This window comes from Lotus japonicus, chromosome 1, assembly GCF_012489685.1.
Source record: "Lotus japonicus ecotype B-129 chromosome 1, LjGifu_v1.2".
In the NCBI taxonomy this organism is placed as follows: Eukaryota; Viridiplantae; Streptophyta; class Magnoliopsida; order Fabales; family Fabaceae; genus Lotus; species Lotus japonicus.
In genome coordinates this window covers 99,699,105-99,723,916 of record NC_080041.1, presented here as the reverse complement: position 1 = coordinate 99,723,916, position 24,812 = coordinate 99,699,105, and the positions used below count along the sequence as shown (strand labels likewise).

At 37.4% G+C, this 24,812-nt stretch overlaps 3 protein-coding genes across 3 annotated transcripts; all 3 read left to right on the top strand.

The window, feature by feature from the left end:
• Positions 1-2,668: 2,668 nt before the first annotated feature.
• LOC130728326 (flavin mononucleotide hydrolase 1, chloroplatic) lies at positions 2,669-11,479 on the top strand. Its single transcript, XM_057579766.1, has 6 exons — positions 2,669-3,049; positions 3,350-3,401; positions 4,438-4,552; positions 4,627-4,697; positions 10,309-10,396; positions 11,188-11,479. The coding sequence occupies exons 1-6, from the start codon at positions 2,729-2,731 to the stop codon at positions 11,309-11,311; spliced, it is 771 nt and encodes a 256-aa protein (XP_057435749.1). The 5' UTR covers positions 2,669-2,728; the 3' UTR covers positions 11,312-11,479.
• A 3,317-nt stretch (positions 11,480-14,796) lies between these two features.
• On the top strand, positions 14,797-16,422 carry LOC130714643 (uncharacterized). Its single transcript, XM_057564567.1, has one exon. It carries the CDS (start codon positions 14,797-14,799, stop codon positions 16,420-16,422), a length of 1,626 nt encoding a protein of 541 aa, XP_057420550.1.
• Positions 16,423-19,899: 3,477 nt separating this feature from the next.
• On the top strand, positions 19,900-21,900 carry LOC130728323 (monothiol glutaredoxin-S14, chloroplastic). Its single transcript, XM_057579763.1, has 3 exons — positions 19,900-20,240; positions 20,494-20,763; positions 21,653-21,900. The coding sequence occupies exons 1-3, from the start codon at positions 20,018-20,020 to the stop codon at positions 21,706-21,708; spliced, it is 549 nt and encodes a 182-aa protein (XP_057435746.1). The 5' UTR covers positions 19,900-20,017; the 3' UTR covers positions 21,709-21,900.
• Positions 21,901-24,812: the final 2,912 nt, after the last annotated feature.

Here is a 24,812-nt window from a genome sequence, read left to right as displayed (position 1 = left end):
AAGTCCATCTTTGAAGTTATTTCATTAGAAGTAGGAAACCCAAACTTACCAATATTAGGAGAAAACTACACAAAGATGATTATAACAAGATAGGGGTGGCAAAATGGGCTTGGCCCGCTGCGCTAGCCCATTTGGCCCACATTTTTTGGCGGATTGGGTCGAGACTTTGAACCCAAATCTTAAAAGTGGGCTAGCCTAACCCAACCCACACTTTGGCAGGCTAATGACGTGTTGGGTTGGGTTGGCCCGCCAACCCATATTTTCACCCTCATTTGTAGGTTATGTTTTGTCTAAAACTTTCATGACTACATGAAATTATCGTTTATTGTTGTTGGTTGATTATTATTAACTGAAATAAACTCTTGTTGATAATTGTGTGACACATCTAGTAATTTTAAGAAGATTAAGTGACTCCATATCCAAGAAAAAATGACTTTTACCTATGAATTGATCAAGGTCATTGACACTTACATTTGATAGTTTCTAATGAGGTTACAGTTTAGTTGTTAGTAACAACGCATGGTAAATTTTTATTTGATATTGTCATTACAGAGACTTCCTTGTTGTGCTCATAACCTTTAAAGATAAATAACAAGTATAATATTGTGATGATTCTAATTTCTACATGTGTTAACATACAAAAAATGAAATTTCTTAAAATTGCTCGTTGCACAACCTTTTTTTTCACTATATTCTATAAGTGGGCTAGCTCGCCAACTCATTGGTCCACTGAAACATGGATTGAGTTGAGACTTTAAACCCTAATGCCAAAAGTGGGCTAGTCCAACTCAACATGCATTTTTATGGGCCAATGAGGTCGGGTCCGCCCCGTCCACCAATCCATATTGCTCATCCTTTAAGAACCTAGGAAAAAAGTGATCTTTCACTTCCCCAAGCGAGGGAAAAGATGACCTTTCGCACCTTTTGCCTCATTATTGCGCCACCTTTCGAGAATCGCACTTAATCGATCATCACCAATCCATAAGTGACACAAGTTCACTTGCTTCATAAACAATCAAATTATGACAAGATACACATCTTCCCGTTCGGGGGACCTTAGATAAATCTTAATACGAAAGGTAAAACCTTAGAACAAAACAAATCCGCCTCTTGTCATCTCAAACACACGCCTCGAAACTCTTAAACTCATCTTGGATCATGAGTATACCGCATGGGGCCGACCAAGTATCTCATTACTTCGGACTAGTGACTATCTTAAATCTTGAAACTTCAAACATCCTAATACCTCGAATATCAGACTAAGGAGAACTGTTACAAAATAAAATAATAAGTCCATATACTTTGACTCGATATTAATAACGTTCTAAGATAATTTTGAGTGATGTGCCTATGAAGAGAAAAAATATCCTAATTAAACCAATAATCTCTTGAAAGATAAAAAGAGAATAAGTTAATTCACCACATTCGGTCATTTGTTTAGCAACAATTAGGAGATTCTACCTTATTGCTAATTACGGTCCAATGATGATATGGTGGTCCATATAGCATTTTACTACCACCAGCAGGGCTACACATGTCAACTTAGAAAAACAAACAAGAAAGCACAAATAAAAAATAAGAATACAAGTAAGCCCTGTCTTTTTCAATTTAAATCACCAAATTTTCAATTTTTTTACTTACAAAAATGGTAGAACCGGTGAAGTTGGAACCCTCAATCTATGAGGAAGTGAAAATTAAATTCGGAATTGTGGCTAGTTGTGTCAACTCAAGTGGGCGATATAACTTTTTTTTACACAAACATGAAATAATTGATCGTCTGATCATAAAAGAAACTTTAATTTTAATTAAAATAAAAAACGTAAGTGCTTTTAAGTATGTGACATCAGATGATTGAATGTTAGTATAAATAAATTTTACACTACATGTCTCTAGCGGGAACAATCGTGATCAAGTTGAGAACATCCACATCAATGTGAAGCTAACTCCCATAGTGTAGTTTTTTTTCCTATTTGAGAGACTCAAACATGATACAATTGCTTAAGAGCATTCCAATGCCCTTAGGGCTGGATCTTATCTCAAGATTTCTTATCTTAAATTTTCTTTCAATTGAGCAAGTTGATGTGGAGGGTGTCATATTTTATTTTTAAGGTATGTATCTGACTTAAGATACCGGACTAAAGCATGTTCTTAAATTAATTTTGTTCTCTTTCATTTATGTGGGTCATTGCGAGACCCAATCAAAATTTGAAAATAAATAATACCTTTTTTTTAAAGAGAAAATAAATAATAAGGTATTGTGAGATCTAACTAAAAATAAAATAAGATACTAATATTAGAGTAAATATGCATCTAATTACCTTATGGGTACCTTATATCTTATGTGACATTTTGGACCCATGAAAAAAAGTGATAAGATAACAAGCATTAAAAATGCTCTAAGAGAGATTAAACATGTGTCACTTAAACCAACAATTTATTGGTTGTAAGAAGCCTAACATTCCATCAAAATTAAACTCATTTTGTGTTAAAATAACTCATTTTGAAATATTGGGCAAATAAAAATATTTAATAATTTATTATTATTATTCAGTAATAAAAACATTTGATTTTTTTATAAGGCATAATAAAACATTTGATGAGATATTAAATACCTCTTAATTAGTGAAGATCCACAAGATCATGATAAATATTAAAATGAAACAACATTGAAATGTTTTCTTGAAGAAAAGCAACATCAAACAACATGAAATGAGTTTATAGATGAAAAATGAAAATGGTGTCAATGAGTGTGGGAATGCCCTCAATCTCAAAATGTTTTCTTTTCAACACAGGATTAAGAACACCAACAACTCGTTACTCTGTCAACTGCACCTTGAAACCTTCACTTTCAGCTTCAGTCACAAACATGGCACTCCCCAACACTACCAACAGGAAGCTTCCCATTCTGCTGTTCGACATCATGGACACTCTCGTTCGTGACCCTTTCTACGAGGATGTTCCTGCTTTCTTCGGAATGTCTTTTAAGGAACTCATCGATTGCAAGCACCCAACTGCTTGGCTTGAGTTTGAGAAGGGTTCCATTGATGAGGTAAAACCAACTGTGATTGATACAATACAATTCACTGCAAACTCTGCACCCCTCTTGCATGTTATGTATAAAGATCAAAGCTTTTTGGATTTTGAATTGAATTGCAAATTGGGTATTTGAGGGATTTTCAAATTTTTGAATTGAATTGCTTATTTCCTCCTCAACATATTATTTAGCCATTTCTGGGTAAAGGGTCACTTTGAATTTTCTAATATTATGTTCTTGCACAGAATGGTTTGATGGTTTCTGCTTTCAACAACATTTTTGAATTTTTCTTATCAATCTGTCTTTTTATTCCAGATGGAGCTAGCAAGAATATTTTTTAAGGATGGAAGGGATTTTGATTTAGAAGGTTGGTCTAAGATTTTTGTTGCTAGATAGAGCTGATCATTTAGTATCAATCATGTGTGTGGTGAATTAAACAGATAAGTTCTATAGATTGCTATACATAAAAATAATCATTCATCAAGAATTGCAAGTCTGCAGCTAGCTTATTTTGATATTGGCTATGGTTCTCTCATGTGGTCTGCAGTATTATATACACTCCACAGTCCACAACATGTTATCTTTACCATGACCTTTGCTAAAAGAATGTTTAGGTCTTTTTGGAACTGTAGCTGACTAGCAGTTAATGTTTTTCATTCAAAGCTCAAGTTGGTGATGGGGCCGCTACTCAATAGCAATCTGATGTTGGAAGTAGCAATAATATATTTTTAGCAATCTGATGTTGGCAGTACAACAATCTTTGAAGTGAACTTGTCTCAAACCATGGGAAATTTTGGGCTTGCATTAGTTTCCTATTAGTTGATTTCTTGTTTATTACCTGCTCAACCAATACATACCAGTGTTGTCAAATCGCGATCGCGGACCATCGCGGTGAGCCAAAAATCCGCTATTTCGGCCGCTATTTAGAGGCGAATAGCGGGAATAGCGCGCTATAGTGGGAAATAGCGGCGTATTGACTAGCCAAAAATCCGCTACGCTATAGCGGCGTATAGCCGCTATTTGATAACACTTACATACCGTAAATCTTGTTGTAGAAACTCAAAAGGTCATATTTAAAAAGGTGTGAAATTGTTTGGATGCAAGATATGCTGTCAATGGTAACTATATTTTGAGTTGCTTTTAAGACATTGTAGATTAGTACTGTTTTTAGGGTGAACTGTAGTAGTACTTCAGTGCCGTGAACAAGGCCATGTTTCCCATATATATATGGATATGAAATGACACAGTCACGGAGATATGGCATTTTAAAATAGCTAGTAGAGATTGGTTCATATTTTTAGCGTCAGCATTGAAATTCAGTCAGAGCACTCCTAAAGTACCCTGAATGTATTGTGCTACAATCCCCCTACTGACTTGCATGTGTGTTTCTAATTCTCTGACAGGCCTTAAAACTTGTATGAGAAATGGATATTCTTACATAGACGGCATTGAACAATTGCTTTTTACCTTAAAGCAAAACAACTTTGAGATGCATGCTTTTACAAACTATCCTACATGGTAAGGCAGTTGCTCTTCTCTTATGATTTCTGTTTATCTTTTCATGGCATTCTAAGGAATGTTTTGTATTGTAGGTACCAGTTGATTGAAGACAAGTTAAAGCTATCCACATATTTATCTTGGACATTTTGCTCATGCACACATGGTATAATATATAATCTCTCTGATGAACTCATTGAAATGCTACTGGTTTATTGAAGAAAACAGAGACTCAATCCTCAAGTACTGAGGTTGAATTCTCAGGAATTACACAGAAGAATCAAGAACACTAACAAGAACCCTAGCCTCTGGAATTCGAGATCCAGAATCTCCCAAATCCTAACCAACTGAATAACTACCTGTAACTTCCCCCTTTCCCTTATTTATACTACTCAGTAGTTCTAACAGAATCACAACTATTAACAGAATTAGCCAGCTGTACTCTAACAGAAACAACTAACCATGCCAGCTGTTTATTAACAGATCAACTAACAATAACAGTCACACTAAGTTGTGACTTTCCTCTTGTTTCTTCTCTCATACACCTTCTTAATTGAAGGTCTATGCTCATCAATACCCCCCCCTAAAAGTTTCACCTTGTCCTCAAGGGGAAAATCAGGAAAAGCTTCATGGAGCTGGGCAGCAGATTCCCAACTGTTCTCACAAGCAGGTAAAGAGTGCCACTGAATTAGCACCTCAATCTGGCCCATTGTGGTTTCCCTAACAGCCAGCACTAATGCAGGTTCCACCAAGAGCTCATGATCTTCATTCAAGGCTGCTGGGAGAGGTTGAGGCTGAAAATTAGTCCCCACAGCCTTCTTGAGGAGAGAGACATGAAAGACAGGATGCACTCTACTGTGAGCTGGTAGCTCAAGTCGATAAGCCACAGCCCCAATCTTTGCTACAATAGGATAGGGTCCATAATACCTAGGACTCAATTTTTCATTCATTTTCTTGGCCAAAGACCTCCTTCTATAAGGTTGTAACTTGAGAAAAACCTCATCACCAATTTGATAATCCACATCCCTCCTCTTCTTATTTGCATATGTCCTCATCATGTCCTGAGATTTTAAAAGATTAGCTCTCAGATCTGATAGCAATTCATCCCTCCCCACCTGCAAATCATTTACTGCAGCTATCTTGGAAGGAATTGTAGTCCCTTGAAGAAGCACAGGTGGTTCCCTACCATAAAGAGCTTGAAAAGGAGACATTTTGGCAGATCGGTTGTAATTGCTGTTGAACCAAAACTCTGCCCAAGGAAGACAAGTAACCCATTTCCTTGGCCTGGATCCAGTAAGGCATCTCAGATAAACTTCAAGGCATCTATTGACCACCTCAGTCTGGCCATCAGTTTGAGGATGGTAGGCTGAGCTAAACTTAAGTTGTGTGCCTGACACTCGGAACAGTTCCTTCCAAAAACTACTGAGAAATAAAGAGTCTCGATCTGAGACTATGGTTGTTGGGAACCCATGAAGTCTCACTACCTCATGAAGAAATAAAGCTTCCACTTCAGGAGCTGTAAAAGGGTGCCTTAAGGGAATAAAATGAGCATATTTTGTCAGCCTATCCACCACCACTAAGATTGTATCCTTGCCATTAGATTTAGGCAAACCACCAATAAAGTCCATGGACACATCTGTCCAAACCTGAGTAGGCACAGGTAATGGCTGAAGCAGCCCTGCAGGGGAGAGATTGTCAAATTTGTTTCTTTGACATGTGTCACATTCTGCCACAAAATCTCTTATGTCACTCTTCATCCCTTCCCAATACACCACTGCAGCCAACTTTCTATAGGTTCTAAAGAACCCTGAATGTCCTCCCAACAAAGAAGCATGAAACTCTTTGCAAAGAATTGGAATCCTAGAAGATTGCTTGGACAGAACCAACTTTCCTTTATAAAACAACCTGTGATCCTTCAAAGTATACCCTTTATGAGCCTCAGGATCCACAATCAGATCTTGTACAATGGCCTGTAGCTTGGGATCTTGCAACATCTCAGTTTTCCACTCCTCAAAGTCATTCACCTTAAGAACTGACAATGCACAATATGAGCTTCTCCTGGACATGGCATCAGCAGCTGAATTGTCCTTCCCAGGCTTATATTGTATCTCAAAGTCATAACCTGAGAGTTTGGAAATCCATTTGAACTGCCCCTCTCCCACAACCTGTTGCTCAGTAAGGAACTTCAAACTCTTTTGATCTGTTCTAATTATGAAATGCCTTCCTAAGAGATAATGCCGCCACCTTTGGACAGCTCTGACCACTGCCATTAACTCTCTTTCATAAACTGATTTAGCTTGACTTCTATCTGAGAGTGTAGCACTCCAGAAAGCCAGAGGCTTCCCTTCCTGAGTCAAAACTGCTCCTAGACCAGTACCTGAAGCATCTGTTTCCAGAACAAAGACCTTGGAAAAATCTGGAACAGCCAAAGTAGGTATCTCTGTCAAAGTGTGCTTAAGAGCTTCAAAAGCCTGTTGGGGACTAGGTCCCCACTAAAAACTATCTTTTTTCAGTAGCTGTGTCAAAGGCCTAGCTATCTTGCCATAATCCTTGACAAACCTTCTATAGTATCCAGTAAGACCTAGAAATCCCCTTAAGCTCTTCAAGTCTTTAGGGACTGGCCACAACCACATAGCTTCCAATTTCTTTGGATCAGCTGCCACAGTTCCAGCAGATAACACATGTCCTAGATATTCAATCTGGCCCCTTCCAAACACACTCTTCTTACCATTGATTTTAAGATCATGTTGGTCCATCAATTGCAGAACTTGTGTCAAGTGAACAACATGTTCCTCCATGGTCAAACTGTAAATCAAAATATCATCAAAAAAAACTAGAGCACACTTTCTCAAAACTGGTCTCAGCACCTCATTCATCAGAGACTGAAAAGTGGAAGGAGCATTGGTGAGGCCAAAGGGCATCACCAAAAACTCATAGTGGCCCTCATGGGTCCTGAATGCTGTCTTTTCCACATCCTCTGCCTTCATCATAATTTGATGATATCCTGATTTCAGATCAATTTTGGAAAACACTCTAGCTGGACCAATCTCATCTAAGAGTTCATCAATGACTGGAATAGGAAATTTATTAGGGACTGTGATTTTGTTCAAAGCCCTATAGTCTACACAAAATCTCCAGCTACCATCTTTCTTCCTAACCAAAATCACTGGACTTGAATATGGACTAATACTAGGTCTAATGATTCCAGCATTGAGCATTTCAGCCACTAACTTTTCTATTTCATTTTTTTGGTAATGGGGATACCTGTAAGGCCGAATGTTGGGAATGGATGCACCTTCTTTCAGATGAATGGCATGGTCATGTCTTCTCTGAGGGGGCAATTCAGTAGGTGCTGCAAACAGTGCTGGAAAATCTGACAAAACTGCCTTCAACAACTCTGGAGTTTCCTCTGCTTTAGCCACCTCTTTTTCTAACATTTGATATTGAAGCACATATCCCTCTCCCTGCTGTTGAATGGCTTTAACCAATGCATTCATGGAAGCTCTCTTCTTCAGCAATTCAGGCTCCCCTTTGAGGACTACCTTTTTATTTCCCAGTTTGAACTTCAAGGTCAGCTCTTCAAAATTGGCTTTGATGTCCCCCAATCCTGCTAGCCATTCTAGACCAAGCACAACATCCACTCCTCTTAATCCAAACAAAAAGAAATCTTGAGTTACCACAAATCCTTGAATCTGCACACTGAGATTCTTACACACCCCCTTGCTTTTCACTACATGTCCATCCCCTACTTCTACTGTGTAAGCTGGAGTTTCTGTAATCTGTAACTCCATTTCTCTTGCCAAGGACTGAGAAATGAAATTATGTGTTGCTCCACAATCTACCAGCACCACTATGACAGTTCCTTTCAATTTTCCCCAAACCTTGAGAGATTTCCTTGAAGAAATTCCCTGTATACTGTTTAGTGACAAGTGCTTTAACTCCATAGCTTCCTCAATTTCTTCAGTGAGAGGCTCTAGTGTCTCAATCTCTTCTTCCTCACCATCATCCCTCAGCAACATTACCCTGAATTGCTTATTCTTACAGATATGGTTTGGTCCAAACTTTTCATCACATCTGAAACACTCCCCCTTTCTCAACTTTTCCTTCATCTCTTCCCCAGTGAGTTTTCTGTAAACTCCTCCCCTGGCTGGCTTACCTCCTACTCTCTCATTAACACTACCACTAGATGATTGCACTGTGCCCTGAGTTACACTACCACTACCACTTTTCTGTCCAGTATCAATTTGCACAGATTTCTGAAAAGTTGTGGATCTAAAAGGTGGTTTGAAAGAGGAATTATACCTGCTAGTACTGCCAATTCCAGCCTTGCTCACAGCCAGGTTCTTCTGTTCCACCATCAAGGCTTTCTTGACCATGATTGTTAGGGATTTGGGCTCATAGAGCTTGATTTCTGCTGCAATTTCCTCCTTGAGTCCATTAACAAAAATATCCATGTAATGCTCTTCATCAATTCCCTTGAGCATTCCTGCAAATCTCTCAAATTGTCCTACAAACTCTTCAACACTACCTTCTTGCTTCAAGGCCAGCAAAGCCGCAAATGGACTAGAATTCGAGGTGAGTTGAAATCGTTCCAGCATGGCTTCCTTGAACTTGGTCCAAGTAGTCACCTGGTTGCAGGTTTCCCACCATTGGTACCAGCTCAATGCCTTTCCATCCAAGGCCACCATAATCGCTTGTACCTTCTCTTCCTCAGTCGCTCCCTTCAGTCGGAAGTAGCGTTCCAATTTCTGAATCCAACTGTACGCATCTTCTTCACCCTGGAAAACTGGAATGTCAAGCTTCCTCCAACGCTCTGTTTGTGCATTTGCAGTGCGCTGAAGATTCTCTCGCGCATCAGCTTCGTCTCTTACGCTTCCCGGTTGTCCTCCGTTCACGGTGCGCTCCTCCTCCATTCGTCGGCGTTCTTGCTCGCCGTCGCTGTCGCCGTGCTCGCCGGCTCGCCGGCGCGTCATCGTCTCGACAATCGCTTCCAGATTGCGAAACCTCTGCTCCACGCGTTCATGCTCGATCGCACGCTCTCTCCGTTCTTCGTCGCGAATCCTCCTGTCTTCTTCGCGATTCCTGCGTTCTTCCTCGCGATCGCGATTCAGAACCTCAATGAATCTCTCAATCGCTTCCACTCTGGCTTCCATTCTGCTCGCTACCATAGACAAATCGATACCACAGCTCCTGGATGGAGCTCTGATACCAATTGATGAACTCACAGAAATGCTACTGGTTTATTGAAGAAAACAGAGACTCAATCCTCAAGTACTGAGGTTGAATTCTCAGGAATTACACAGAAGAATCAAGAACACTAACAAGAACCCTAGCCTCTGGAATTCGAGATCCAGAATCTCCCAAATCCTAACCAACTGAATAACTACCTGTAACTTCCCCCTTTCCCTTATTTATACTACTCAGTAGTTCTAACAGAATCACAACTATTAACAGAATTAGCCAGCTGTACTCTAACAGAAACAACTAACCATGCCAGCTGTTTATTAACAGATCAACTAACAATAACAGTCACACTAAGTTGTGACTTTCCTCTTGTTTCTTCTCTCATACACCTTCTTAATTGAAGGTCTATGCTCATCACTCTCTCCTCTATGACTTTTATACTGATCATCTTTTTATTTGATGGACAAAACAAATTTATGATTCTACTGTCTCCTAGTTGAAGTTTTTTGTTTATTATTACTGAGGGTGGAAGAGTGCATTCAAAATATGCTGTCATGAAAACCTTTTATAAACCCATTTATATTGTGTTTCAGGAAAGAGGAAGCCTGATACTGAATTCTATATGGAAGCTCTGAGGCATCTTAAAGTTGATCCAGCATCTTGTATTTTTGTAGATGACAGGTTCCTACTCTTTCTATATACCAGATCATTTATGGAAATTAAACCATGGTTACCATTTATCTGTAATAAATACACATATACATTTGTGTACAATGCATATGTTCTAGCATCTTTTAAATGTTTTCTTGTTTAATTATTCCTGAGAAAGGAGTTGTGGGATGTTGGTAGGTACGTCCTAAAGCGTGATAAAATTTGGTTTTTTTTTGGGAAAGAAAGTGGTAGGGCTTGGAGAGGCACCTCCAGGCTACAGGATGGTGCCAATGGCATGTTGGGGATCTCCGGCGGGGAGGATCGTCTTCTCTCTTTCCCTGTGGAGGCCAGCAGATGCCACTCCATGTGCTGGAGTGCCAGGGGATCTCCCTGAGTAGGAATGTTCACCAACTTGAGGTTTTTTGTCTCCAGGGGGATTTGAACCCACACCCTTGGGGTTGAAGCTCAAACCTGGGTGTGGTTTTTGATTGAGCGCAATAGCGTCGAATGATCCATATAACCGACCTCAATTAGTGGGATAAGACTTTTGTTGTTGTGGATGTGTAAATAGTGTGAAGTGGATTGGGACCTAGACTTGCTGCAGTCACCTCAGTAAGAAAATCAGAATCGTTGAATGGAAATCGGACAACCTAATTTTAATCGCAGTGAATTGAAATTAATATTTAATCAGGAAATCCAAACCGTCCAATCTCCGCTCAACGGTTACGATTTGATGATTGTAGTGATTGGACTATTTTTCATTACAAATCCCAAACTCTTGAACTAATTTATGTTTGTGATTTTTTGGGTTATCATCTCAGGAAAAGAAATGTAGAGGCAGCAACTGAAGTTGGCATCAGAGGTGTACAGTTCAAGAATGTTAATTTACTGCGTGAAGAGCTGTCATTGATGGGGGTTGATATTTCAATAGGTCAAGATCGATAGCTTATTTTCTTTGATTGTCTTGTTTGAACTACACCAATAAACTTCCCTAGGGGAAAGGGGATATTCCATCATTCTTAATTGTATATTCAATTCATATCATGCTAATAAGCATTGTTGAAATGACTTCTGAATTTTTTATCCTTCCAATGATCTTTCTAGTTCTTCTCAGCTGTTGAGGGTGCTTATAGGAGTAAAAAAATCAAGTAATTGAGTAGATTCAATTTAAAGACATGGTGCACCCCTTCAGACCAGTGAAGTACAGAATTGGATTAGATTTACTAGTTATCATTGGTAGATATTGAAACTTTTTATCCCAAGAGTTAAGCTACACAACCAATTTTTTGCTTTTTTTCTTCTTCTTGTTCAGTTTTGGTTTCTGTTCCTGCATCTTGGGCCCTTTGGGAAATAACTAGTTAAGAGCTTTTGGCAATAAACACACTTATTCTTAAATTTATCCGAGAAATGTATTGAAATAAACTCGAAGTAACTTATAGATAGATTATAAGTTATTTCATTAGCTTAACCAAACATTTTGTTCAGATGTTTATATTGTAAGAAAGTTAAATAAGCTTCTCCTATGTTTCAATTGATGAAAGAGATAAAACAGACATAACACCATGAAATGCCATTTTGCAATTTGCAATTGAAAATGTTACTTTTCTTTTTTTGCACTGAGAGTATCCCAACCAATAATATAAATCTAAAGAAGTGAGGAATAGAAATTCACCCAACCTATTTTGCACTATGGGTGTATCATCAACATTAATGGTTATCCATCTTTGATCTGATATGCCTTGACAAATGAGACAAAATCCTCATCAAAACATGTCAAATAATAAAGACTTAAAATGAAGGATTATTCTTTTTTTTTACACTCATTATGATTAACTAGTATCTCGAGTGTGAGTTGAGTAAGTTTAGCATCCTGATTCATTTTGAACACACACCTCAATTCACTTATTATGATTGACTTACTTTTTACAAAGAATGACACTTTGTGTTTTGCAAAAGTGATCAATTTACTAGTTAAGTGTGTTGATATTTTAAAAAATAGACAAGTCATAGAAAGTAGGTTAAAGAGTGTTTTACTAGCACTCTTCTAAGTAATGTAAATATATTTTTAAAATAATTAAATGAAATATCCTAAAAATAATTAATTAATAAAATTTATTTTACTAATTTTGAAATCGAAAATGTTTAGTGTTTTTTTTAAGGAAAATGTTAGTAAATCAGTGGCTACACTTTTTGGTCCGTCACAAAGTGAAATGTAGTATTTTTTTTTCCTTCTACTTTTCACTATGTGGAGGTAAAAAACCGTCATAAAATGTGGTGTCAAAAAGTGTTGCTATTGTTAAGAGGTACGATCAAACATTGTTTTGGAATAATATTAAAGTATAAAGTTGTACACACTTAAAGTTGTAATAATAATCCATTATTTTTTTATAATATATTATTATAATTATTATAACAATGCAACTATTGTCTCGCAAGGAAGGCCTCATGGGAGGGGTCAGTGCGAAGGGTTTGGGGGCAACCTCCATCTTTCTTAGTGGAAACTCTGTATTTAGATGCTCGTGATTAGTTTTTCTTGGGGTAAATGGTCACATTGGTCCCTGGATGTTCGCACCGACTTCAGAATCGTCCCTGGATGAATTTTATTAGGCTCGCGGTCCCCAGATGTGGCAAAAAATAGTCATATTAGTCCCTGACGTTAAAATCCCCTAACGTCCGTTAACCCAATTAATAAAAGTCAACATTATCTTTCTAATTTTCTTTCACTTTGGTCCCTTTCTTCTTTCTTCCACCCTCTTCACCCCCTCCTTCCATCATTTTCACCAAAACCCACCCCCATCAAGATTGAACAGCGTCGACCTAGCTCAACCTTCGAAATTCGAACTCGCTGCAATGGAAGCTAGATCTGTTGAACGTGATTGAGGAAACAACAACATCCACGAACACCGATTCAATTGAGAGAGAAAACAAAAAAACCCCTAAATCGATGAAATAAGAGAAAATCGTGTGAGGAGAAGAACGAGTCAGAGAGCGATTTAGCAACGCGTCCGAGTCGATTCGGATGGGTTGCAACTCGTTTTATCTTGCTCTGGTTTTTTTTCTTGAGTTTCTGGATTGTGTTGTGTTCTGACTTCTGAGAACGTTCTTGTTCTTGCTTTAACCAGATGGGTGGGGTTGGGTTAAGGAAACTAACCATGGTTTTCAGTGTTTGGTGAGAAAAGCTTCAGATTGGTGGTGAAGGGGGTTGATTTGGTGTTAAATCTGAGTTGGGTTTGTGTTAAATCTGGGAGAGAAGGTTTGGGCATGGTTGGTTGAAGAAGGAGAAGAAGAGTGTTGATGATGATGATATGAAAAAAAAGAAAAAAAAAGGGGAATGGGTTGATGAAGAAGGAGAGGAGTTTTTGGTGAAGATGATGGAAGAAGGGAATGAAGATGAATAAAGTGAAGATGAACAAGATGAAGATGAAGGAGGTGAAGATTGTGGGTTTACGTTCTGGGTTTCTGTGGGTTTCTGAAGCATGATGGGGGGTGGGTTTTGGTGAAAATGATGGAAGGAGGGGATGAAGAGGGTGGAAGAAAGAAGAAAGGGACCAAAGTGAAAGAAAATTAGAAAGATAATGTTGACTTTTATTAATTGGGTTAACGGACGTTAGGGGATTTTAACGTCAGGGACTAATATGACTATTTTTTGCCACATCTGGGGACCGCGAGCCTAATAAAATTCATCCAGGGACGATTCTGAAGTCGGTGCGAACATCTAGGGACCAATGTGACCATTTACCCGTTTTTCTTGTTGTCTTTAATCTTCCTCCTGTAATTAAAAAAACTAAAAAAATTAAGGACTCAATGGATGCCGATCGCAATGATAAAAAGTGATTGTTTGAACTTTGAACCCCTATATTAAATATTTAATTTCTAGGAGCCGCACTCTCTTGAAGACTTAATATGAAAATCTTGGACATATTATTATGGACAAAAATATTTATTAATATTTTTATGCATATTTTTCAAAAATATAGTAGTACATATTTTTATTAGAATTTAATGGATATACACTGTTAGTGTAAAACTATTTTACATTGACATCCAATTGAATTCCGCCAAATAAGCAAATATGTTTTTATTTTAATTAAAATTTAAAATAAATGTAACTCTCTCTCCTACGTGACAAACATTGATTGGATGTCGGTGCATATCCATTAAACTCTTTTTATTAATTAATTAATTTTTAATGAGTTGTTGCATCCCTGATACGAAACACAAGAATGGTGTGTGTACTTTCAATTTCTCTATCTCTGCATATGTTTCATTGTTACGCGTCTTCTCTGTCTTTCTTTCCCAAATTCCTATGTCTTGTTTTCCTCTTTGTTTCCCATTCCAATTCTAGCTCTTCTTCCTCTTAGATTATCTAGACAAAGCATAAATAACCATCTTTAGTTCCTCCTTGCTCACATGAATGAACCAATACCATCATGGAGGTGAGGGAAGAGTTCATGGTTTCACCTGCTGCTGGTGATGATAGTGAACCAACTCTCAGAACTGCCCATTTTCTGAAACCCATTGCTATTGCTACCTCCATTGTTTCTGAAACTGAAACTCTCTCATTCTCCTCCTTTGTCTCACCCAAGTTTGAACCCAAGGAATGGCCACTGACAGTGCATTTCAATGGCTGGCGCAACACAAATAAGAAATGGATTACCTGGGTGGATGCCCTTCGTCCCAGGTATGAATCTGTGTGGAAGAAAGTTGGAATCTTTGAAGCAATCATGAGCACCAAGTGCTACATTGTGAAAAATCAAAACTTGGCATTGGGGTTGGCAGAGAAATGGTGTTCTAAGACTAACACCTTTGTGTTCCCTTGGGGTGAGGCCACAATCACGTTGGAGGATGTCATGGTTTTAGGGGGTTACCCTCTCCTTGGTGATCACCCTGCTTCCACTTCTTCTTCTTTACTTGAGAACAACAAGGAAATGAAAGAGGTGGAAGAAAGATTGATTCTTGCAAGAAAGGAACATTGGAGATGTGAACATGGTAAGCCTTCCACAGTAGCATGGATAGACACTTTCATCAATAGTAGTGGGTGTGAACTTGAGCATGAAGCATTCCTTGCTACTTGGTTGTCAATGTTTGTTTTTCCTCACAAAAGAAGCTTGGTGAACAAGTCTCTCTTCCCTATTGCTATTCTTCTTGCTGGAGGGAACTCCATTGCTTTGGCACCTGCAGTTTTGGCTAGGATTTACAAGGATTTGAGTTTGCTGAAAGAAACAATGGTTGATTTGAAGAAAAATGACAAGTTGGAGTTGGAGGTGAGTCTTTACTCACCCTTTTACTTGGTTCAAATTTGGGCATGGGAGAGATTCAAAAGTTTGCAGCCAAAACCCAATTTGACCAATGATGGAGGCCCTGTATTGTTTAGGTGGAACAAGGTTAAGGCCATGAAAATTGACAATGTGAGGCTGGTACTGGACTCAGCTATGGATAAGGATGATTTTCTTTGGCGTCCATATGTTAGATATGCCAGTATATTTGAGGATAAAGAGCTAGCCTTATTTGTTACTTGCGTTAGAGTTTCTGAGCTTGTTGGAATTGACTCGTCTGTAATGCAGTACTTCCCACATCGAGTTGCTATGCAGTTTGGAATGGATCAAGGGGTTCCTGGCTGTGTGCCTGTGTTCAATGGCACTAAAGCTATTGCTTGGGAAAACTACTGCAGGCCCATATCTGATGAGAATTTGTATTTTCCATCTAAGGTTTTTAAGGCAGGTGTTACCGCGCGTTATGCAAGGTGGTGGAGGAAGCAATCAGCATTGCATTTGCATCATGAAGATTTTGCTAAAAATATTGTGCGGAAGAAGAGAAGTCCAAGGTCATTAAAACTTGGATCTCATGTAGCAGCAAAAGCAAGCACAAGTTGTAATGATGCTGATGTTCCTCCCAAAATTGTAAGCAATGAGTCTAATGACAGAGTAAGCCTGTTTGGGACTCATGGTGAAAGCCATATCTGTGGATCAGAAAATGTAATGGAACTTGAACAGAGAATTAGCAGACTTGAGAGAGTGATTGCAGAAGCTAAGATAGCAAGGTTTGGTCACAGTTGAAAATGTTGTTTGCTCATGAAACTATGTTGAGAAATCTAACATTGACTAAAGATATAGTTAAATAAGTGCTTGTAAATGGTAGAGCAACCCTCACCCCTAAGTTTGCTTTTAGAGTACTGTTAGACCTAACTCTAAATTCTAAGAAACTAAATTACTAAAACCATAACACTAGCTAGTTGCTAATATGTGTTTACTTATTTCTTGTAGTAGCTAAAACTAATGTTCAAAAAACAAATGAAAAATGATCTTTTGGATCTTACTGTTGGTACTTTGTTCTGCTTTCACTTCACTAAACACTATCATGTAGTTATCAATCTGTTCATGCTCTTAGAAATGTAGCTAGCTGCTATTTAGAACAGTGGATATTTGCTTGTGAACTTTCATTTGTGACATACAAGGTAATACCAACTTTACCATGATGGTCCCATTTGGAAGAACATATTTGAGTTTATCTTATAGCATAAACATTTATATGCAAGTGTTTGGGAGAACTTATGTAAATAGCTTATGACCTACCTATAAGATGTTTTGAGCTTACTTTCATAAGTTGTTCAGAATAACTTATGAATAAGAACTTACGCTTATCTATAACTTATTTTCTGTTCATTCCAATGAATTTCTCAAACTAGCTTATGAGATAAGCACTTATTGTCATAAGTGCTTAATTAAGTTGTTTATCCAAACACACCCAACATCTATAATGTTATGTAGACCCGTGATTTATTGTATCTGTTTGGCATAATATTCAAGTATGTATTAAACATGCTGGTTAGATGAAATGTTGAATTGGCTGAGATATGAAGGTTAATTTATATCAAAGTGGGATATCTGAATTCAATTTACATAATTGATTGATCTTTCTCTTGATCAAAACAGCAATATACTTTCCAACTTGTGTTTCATCTTGTTATTTACAAGTGAATTCAATTTATGTGCTGAATTAAGTTGTTCCAAATTAGATTTGGAATGATGTTAACTCATGAGCATCGTGTGTATGTATAGCTGTTGTTTCATGTGTGATAGATACATGGATTTGGCAGTGTTCTGTTTTTTATTCTTTTATCTTAACTAATGTATCATTAGTTCATTACAGTTTATGAATCATCTGATCATCACAAGTGTAGCTGTGAGATTAATCAATCGTTTTATGATTAGCGCATTAAGCGGTTGAGTTTTTACCATTCACAAGAGTTGAGAATCGAACATTCAACCATTTACTTAAGATCAACGTGCTGAATCACCACTACGTCAACCCACTTAATCGACATCATAACAACTTATTATCTAAGACAAAATATATTTCTGTTTTTGTTTTTCTTTGTCAAAAGGTTTTCACTGAGCAAGTCCTACTTTCATTCCTTTCTACCCATCATCCTCAACATTACGATTTAGGATGACACATGATTGTATAGCACACAAGGAATGATAAACACAAACCACATATTGAAAATTCCATCTTGATTTTTCCTCTCACTCTTATTAAACCGGGTTAAACATCATATTAGTCCCTGTCTTAGAGTCGTCGTCTGATCTAGGTCCCTCGCCGAAAAAATTATTGTAAATGGTCCTCGTCTTTGAAATTTTTTTGGAGCGAATCCTCGCCGGAGGCCGGAGCTCCGGCGAGTGCTTAAATGGCATGCTGACCGGGATTAAAATGCTTACGTAGATTATAAAAATAAATTAAAAATTAAAATAAAATTTTTTTTTTGGAAAGGAAAAATTAAAATAAATTACACATTAGAAAATTAATTAAAAAAAAATACAAAGCCTCATCATCCTTCATCATCAAATCAGCGTAAATCAAAAAAAAAAAAAAATAACCTTCATCATTCTTCATCATCTTATCATATTCATTAAAAGTGGTGTAAAATTACATCACTTTAAAAGTGGTGCATATTAGGGAGAACCTTATTCTTATTATTCTCAAAACCAGAATAATCATTTTTATCTTTTCATCATCCTTTTTTTTCTTCAACAGTATTTCAAGCCCTCCTAGAAAATTCCTAGATTCTACATCAAACTTAGATCACCCTTACGCACTGCAACCCCATCTCATTCTTTAAACCCATATTCTTATAAAAAACCAGATTGTCCAGAATCACTAAAAAGGAGACGGGGAAGAAGAAATGGAGAAAGGAAACCAAAAATCACAAACCAGATCTAGGAAATCCATCACCCATAACCCCTAAGAACCATAATCTCTCAGATCTGCTGCTACCTTCCCTGGGCTTGAGATGGTTGTGGAGAAAGAAGTTGGTCCTTTGCCTCTCTTTTGTGTTATCTGGTCACCAAAGTGGCGATGGGTATGGTGGGTGGGGGTTCGAGTTCTGGGTTACGGTGGGTGGGGGTTATGGGTTTCGTGAGTGATGGGGGTTGCGATGGGTGTGGGTAAAGATTATGGGTTCATGGAGTTACGGTGGATGGAGATTGTGGGTTGCAGTCGCTGGGAGATGAAGATGACGATGTGGGGGTTGCAAATTGTCAAGTGAATACAAGTCATTCAAGGTCCTGGATTTCAATGCTCCTCCAAATAGAAAAAGAATTTACCATCATAAAGAGCTGCAACGTGATTGAATCTTGGAGAAGAAATTTTCTGGGAGATGAATTTTTTTGGGAAGAAGAATGACATGAGGTAGCAGAGATGCAGAAGATGAACCCTACTTTAATTGAGAATTGGGGTTAATTTGGGTTTGTTAATTAGATTAGGATTAATTAATTTTTTGAACGTAGGATTAGTTAATTAATTTTGGTCAATTTTGGTCATTAATGTGAGATGGAATTTATTTTTAGTTTTTAATTTATTTTAATAATCCACGTAAGCATTTTAATCCCGGTCAGCATGTCATTTAAGCACTCGTCGGAGCTCCGGCCTCCGGGGAGGATTCACTCCAAAAAAAATTCAAATACGAGGACTATTTACAATAATTTTTTCGGCGAAGGACCTAGATCAGACGACGACTCAAAGACAGGGACTAATATGATGCTTAACCCTATTAAACCTTATGTAATTTCAAAATTGTGATAACCACTAGAAAATAATTATCTTCCACACTAACTCAATACATTAATTAATGATAGACGTGAAAGATTGTATAATTTTTTTTTACATCAAAAAGATAAATTGACCTTAGGAGATTGATCCTTAAACCTCTATCATCTAACCTACATGTCTCATAATTCTTATCACTTGAACTATTATTTGGACGAGAAAAAATTTGATGCACTGACGGTGTAAATTTTTTTTACACCGTCAATCAATCAGATTTCAAGGTTGTGAGAAAATTTCTCTTTTCATTTAATTTCATTAATTGACATGTCACATCCTTGAAATCTGATTGGTTGACGGTGTAAAAAAACTTTACACCATTGCATCAAATTAAACTCTATTTGGACACCAACCATACATAAAAAATTAACTTCATTATATATTCTACTTTCAAAAAAACTTCATTATATATTTATATAATTAGGAAGCGATCAACCATAATACTTTGTGAGCGACAAAGTGAGTTGGTAGTTGAAACTTGAAAACCTTGTAGCAAGTGAAAGAAGGATATTGGAGGAAAGTGTGGCTGGAATTGGAAGCAGTACAAACATGTCTTGGTGCGTGAAGCCATTGCAGTTCCAGTTACAGCTGCATCCAATTAGAACAACACCAACAACATCATGCTTCCACTCCCACATCTCAGGAGCAACAACCTCGTCATCACTGTCTCTCCGACCTCGATCTCCTCTTCCTTTGACCCACAACCTCGTCTTTCACTCCCAACACAGACAATTCAAACGCTCTTCCACCACCACCATTCGCTGTTCCTCTGGTACTGTTTCCCCTTTTCCCTTTCATGGGTTTTCATTCAAACATGATAAAGTTGCAAACTTTGAAATGCCCATATGAAAATTACAAACTTCAATTTTCCCAATTCACCCCAACCCCTTTTAGGGTTTGCTGCAATTCAATTGATATTTCATACAATACAATCAAAATAATGTGTACCCTTATGTCTGTTTTTCTTTTTCTTTTGAATATAAGTGTAAAGATTGCAACTTGGGTTGTTTTGCTTGGTTTTTCAGCGTTGACTCCTGAATTGAAGTCCACCTTGGATAAAGTTGTGACTTCAAACAAAGTGGTTCTGTTTATGAAGGGAACCAAGGATTTTCCACAGTGTGGATTCTCAAACACTGTGGTGCAGATATTGAAGTCTCTGAATGTGCCTTTTGAAACGTTAAACATATTGGAAAATGACATATTGCGCCAAGGACTCAAGGAGTATACAAATTGGCCTACTTTTCCTCAACTCTACATAGATGGGGAGTTCTTTGGTGGTTGTGATATCACTGTTGGTATGTCTCTCAGTTTTTTGGTTAACTTTTGATGCTTAATTTTGCATTGTTTGTTACAATGATGCCTGATCCTGATCAATCTTTGTATTTCTGTTAGCGCATTCCAATGCAATTTGAATGTGGTATTAGTCAATCCATGTCTCTTGTTTCATTGAATGAATGTGCTTTTGGCCAAATTGAATGTATGTACAATATAAATTGGTTTGATTTGTTGATGGAATCATTTTAACATGATCAACAAGGATGGTAAATTAGTATTTGTAAATAGAGGAGGGCCAAAATAGAGAAGTTAAAGGGGAGAGCTAAGCTAAATTTTACATTTTACATTTGTCCAAGGAAATATGAGAACCAAGTTGCTACTGTTAATTATCATCTTAGGAAACATTGTACTAGGAATATATTACCTACAACTTTCTTCTCATTCTTTGGATATTGAAAATTCAATAGCTTGAACCTAAAGTGAAGAGGGAAATGAGTCATATCCATAGATTAGATTCAAATGAAAAGTCAGAAATGCCAAGCTGAGCAGACTAATTCAAGCATAACATGATAAAGATTCTATCATGCCAGTGACAGAGGCTTATTAGTTATTGCGAAATTGATGCTTAGAAAATGCCAATGTGCACTTAGTAATACTACATGTTTATTATATATATGTTTGTTATATATACATACCTCACTTTCCTTCGTGATTCATAATAGTTGAAAAGAACATAAGATTGCTGTTTCAATAGATTCTCCAGCTTTCACTTGTATGCTATTACTATTCATTGCACAGGACAGGAGTCAGTTATTAGAATTTTTCTTTTTTAACATTAGGTCAGACCTTACCATCCCTTGATTTCTTGAGAAAACACTTTCTCTCCTCTAACTTTTTCTTTGGCTGCAGAGGCATATAAGAACGGGGAATTGCAGGAACTGTTGGAGAAGGCAATGTGCTCTTGAAGCCTCATTGCTCAAGAGCAGATGGAAGGAATGAGTTAGGGTTGAGGACTTGCCATGTTAATTATCCTCCCTAAACTCATATATGGACCAAATATATTGTCTAATTCATGTGTCTACAAACATCTATTACAAGTACCACATCACAATTATCCTGGTATTTGAATACAAAGCAGATGAAACTATTGTTTAGAAGATCTCATTTACAATATTATAGTAGTTACAACTGCAAACTACGTTCAGTCAATTTATTTTCTAGTTTTTGTAAAGCTCAAAGGAACCTCTGAAGCACAGATACCGCTGGGTGTCGGACACCGGTGCCACACTGAGTCCGCACCGACACCTGTTCAACACGTGTCCGAATAAAAAATTGTTTGTCTCTCGGTTCAGACATGGCCGGACACCGAGCCGATCGACACCTTCAGGACACCTATTTTAATTTTTTTAAAGCCAAATTATACTTTAAATTCATAATCCTCAAAAGTTTTAAACCCCAAATAGATTCTTTAGGCTTCAACTTCACGATACATTAGCAGCCCTTTCAATGTTTTGACTTTTGTCTCCTCCGGTCCTCCCTACTCCCTGTGTGACATTGTCTCTGCTTCTCCCTTGACCACTGCAAGCGACGACATTTGCTTCGCTGGCAACGACGTTTTCTTGTGTAGTCGTCGTTGCTCTTTTGTGCTCAATCCTTCCTCCTAGGTGGCTAGGTCTTCTCTTCTGTGTTATGACATTGTCTCTTACCTGTTACCAGCTGAAATCTCACTACTTGCTGCTCACCGGAGAAGGAAACAAAGAGTCACCCTCACCCCTTGTTCCATTATGGAGCTAAAAGTAAGACCTTTTCACACCCTCACATTCTACCGTTCTATCCACTTTTTTTTTCCGGAGTTTTGAATTATATAACAATAGTGTTTTTGTTGTACTTCTCCCTTTTCCTTGAACCTTAGTTGTTGAGTGCTGAGTATTCTTATATCCCTGCTTTTTATTTTAGAGTTTTGTATTATACAACATTGTGTTTTTGTTCTATCTCCTTTTGGTACAACGTTGCGTGTTGTGTTGTTTCTTTCTTGGAGAGTGAGTGCTGAGTTGCTGACCTATTGTTTTGTAAGTTTAGCCTATTATTGGGGCAATTCCTCTAGTACAAGCAAATATTTTTTGGATCAAATACAGGAGTGACATGTACCATAGGAAAAATGACATGTGGAAATATTAGTAAATATTATTTATGATCTCTTGAAATTTTATATTAACCCAGTAGGATTATTCAAATTATGAACCAACCCATAGGTTACATTTGTTTTCAATTTAGTCCGCATCTCAAGTTAAAACTTAAAAGGATACAGAGTCCATCGGCATTAACACCACTGAACCAACCAGAGGAACCCAAATCAATTAGATCAAACCTTTCCATGTTTGATTACACCACTGAATTCCTCCTTTAACATTCATATTCAATTAATTAGATGATTCACGAACAACATTAATTAAAAATCAAATTTTTTCATGTTTGATTACACACCACTGAACTAGAGGAACTTAGATCTGAGCCATCTCCATCATATCATTGTTTGAATCCGCACCATTGAACCCAGAGAAACGATGGGGTTTACAGTGGTGGCTTTCGTCGTCATCCCTGCTCGCGTCATCTCGTCCTCGTTAGAAACTGAGTTTGTGATTTTGGATTTCCGATTTCCGAGGGAAGAGGGAACGGATTTGGCTTTCTGAAAGTGAAGGTAGTGAGTTGTTTTTGTGGAGGAAGATGATTGCAAAAGTCATGGCGCTGATTGCTCGTACACAGATTAGCGAGAGAGAGGAGGAGAAGATGGTCACTACCTACAGAACCAGGAGCACACCGCACCATACTCAACCTCCACACCTGATAAAACACCAGATCTAGAACACCGCCACCATGCTCTTGCGTTGCCGCCGCTGCATACAGAAACCCATCGGTAGAGGCATCTTCTTCTTCCTCGCTTCGATTCTAGATCTCTCGTTGCAGGCTCTCAATTCTCGGTTGAGCCTCGAAAGGTTGAGCCAATCTTCTTAGATCTGTGTTTGAAACTGATAAAAGAAGATGATGACGTGATTCATGAATTTCTGGTTTGAGTTGTGGGGAAGAAGATGAAGATGGAAGAGGAAGAGGAAGAGGAAGAGGAAGAGGAAGATGAGAATTTTTTTTAATTACAATTTTCTAATAATTTTTTTAAATTTTAAGTGAAGGGTGATAGCTAGTAAAAAAATAGATCTGAAATTGGTCCCAAAAAATAGGGACATATTTAGTAAAATAACAAGTATTGTGGTCATGGCATAAAAAGTGTAAATGATATCCACTCAACATTAACTTATTAATGCCATATTAAATGTACTGTTATTATTGGTCCATATCACTAATGTACCATACACTCATCTGAAATTCTGGGCACCCAAGCAAGCACCTATTATTGGTCTCCCCTGAATTGGTGTTTGTTTAAAATTATGTTAGAAATGAGTGCTTCCTCCGGTCAAGTTGAACCTGGAGATGACACCAACTCCTCTCTCTCTCTCTCTCTCTCTCATAGGTTTGCGATTTTTCATCATCATTTATTAAATATTAAATAATTTATTAATATCAAATGTCAATAAAATTAAGTCAAATTAAATTTTTTCCATAAAAAAAAAAAGTCAAATTAAATTTTTAACTGACATAAAATATTATAATATATATTTATAAGATAATAATAATAATTTATATGTGGTGTGCGTATTCTATCTCTATTTGAAAATAATATATATATATATAAAATAATATATATATATTTTATTAAATTTAATTAACATTTTTTTTGGAATTTTATAATATAAAAAATAACATGTTCAAACCGGTTCAAAACCATCAATTGTGACCATATTTGACCTGATTCAGCCGGACCTTGACTGTTTTTCACCAGTTTTGAGACCAACCTGTTTTTCCTTCAAATAGACCGGTCACTTTGTTGACTCCCAATTCAACCGGTTCAACTGACCGGTCCAGTTTTCACATGGTGAAAAAGTTATGCTCAATTGGGAATCTAACGTTGAGAACATTAGGAATACCTTTTATTTCAATAAACATTAGGAATATCTTG

Bases quoted from the DNA above. Each gene is read 5' to 3' on its own strand.
- LOC130714643 (XM_057564567.1), top strand. From the start codon at position 14,797: ATGGAGGTGAGGGAAGAGTTCATGGTTTCACCTGCTGCTGGTGATGAT.
- LOC130728326 (XM_057579766.1), top strand. From the start codon at position 2,729: ATGAAAATGGTGTCAATGAGTGTGGGAATGCCCTCAATCTCAAAATGT. The intron at 4,553-4,626 runs GTAAGGCAGTTG...TTTGTATTGTAG, and splicing joins TTTACAAACTATCCTACATG to GTACCAGTTGATTGAAGACA. The intron at 10,397-11,187 runs GTTCCTACTCTT...TTATCATCTCAG, and splicing joins TGTATTTTTGTAGATGACAG to GAAAAGAAATGTAGAGGCAG.
- LOC130728323 (XM_057579763.1), top strand. From the start codon at position 20,018: ATGTCTTGGTGCGTGAAGCCATTGCAGTTCCAGTTACAGCTGCATCCA. The intron at 20,241-20,493 runs GTACTGTTTCCC...TTGGTTTTTCAG, and splicing joins CACCATTCGCTGTTCCTCTG to CGTTGACTCCTGAATTGAAG. The intron at 20,764-21,652 runs GTATGTCTCTCA...CTTTGGCTGCAG, and splicing joins TGGTTGTGATATCACTGTTG to AGGCATATAAGAACGGGGAA.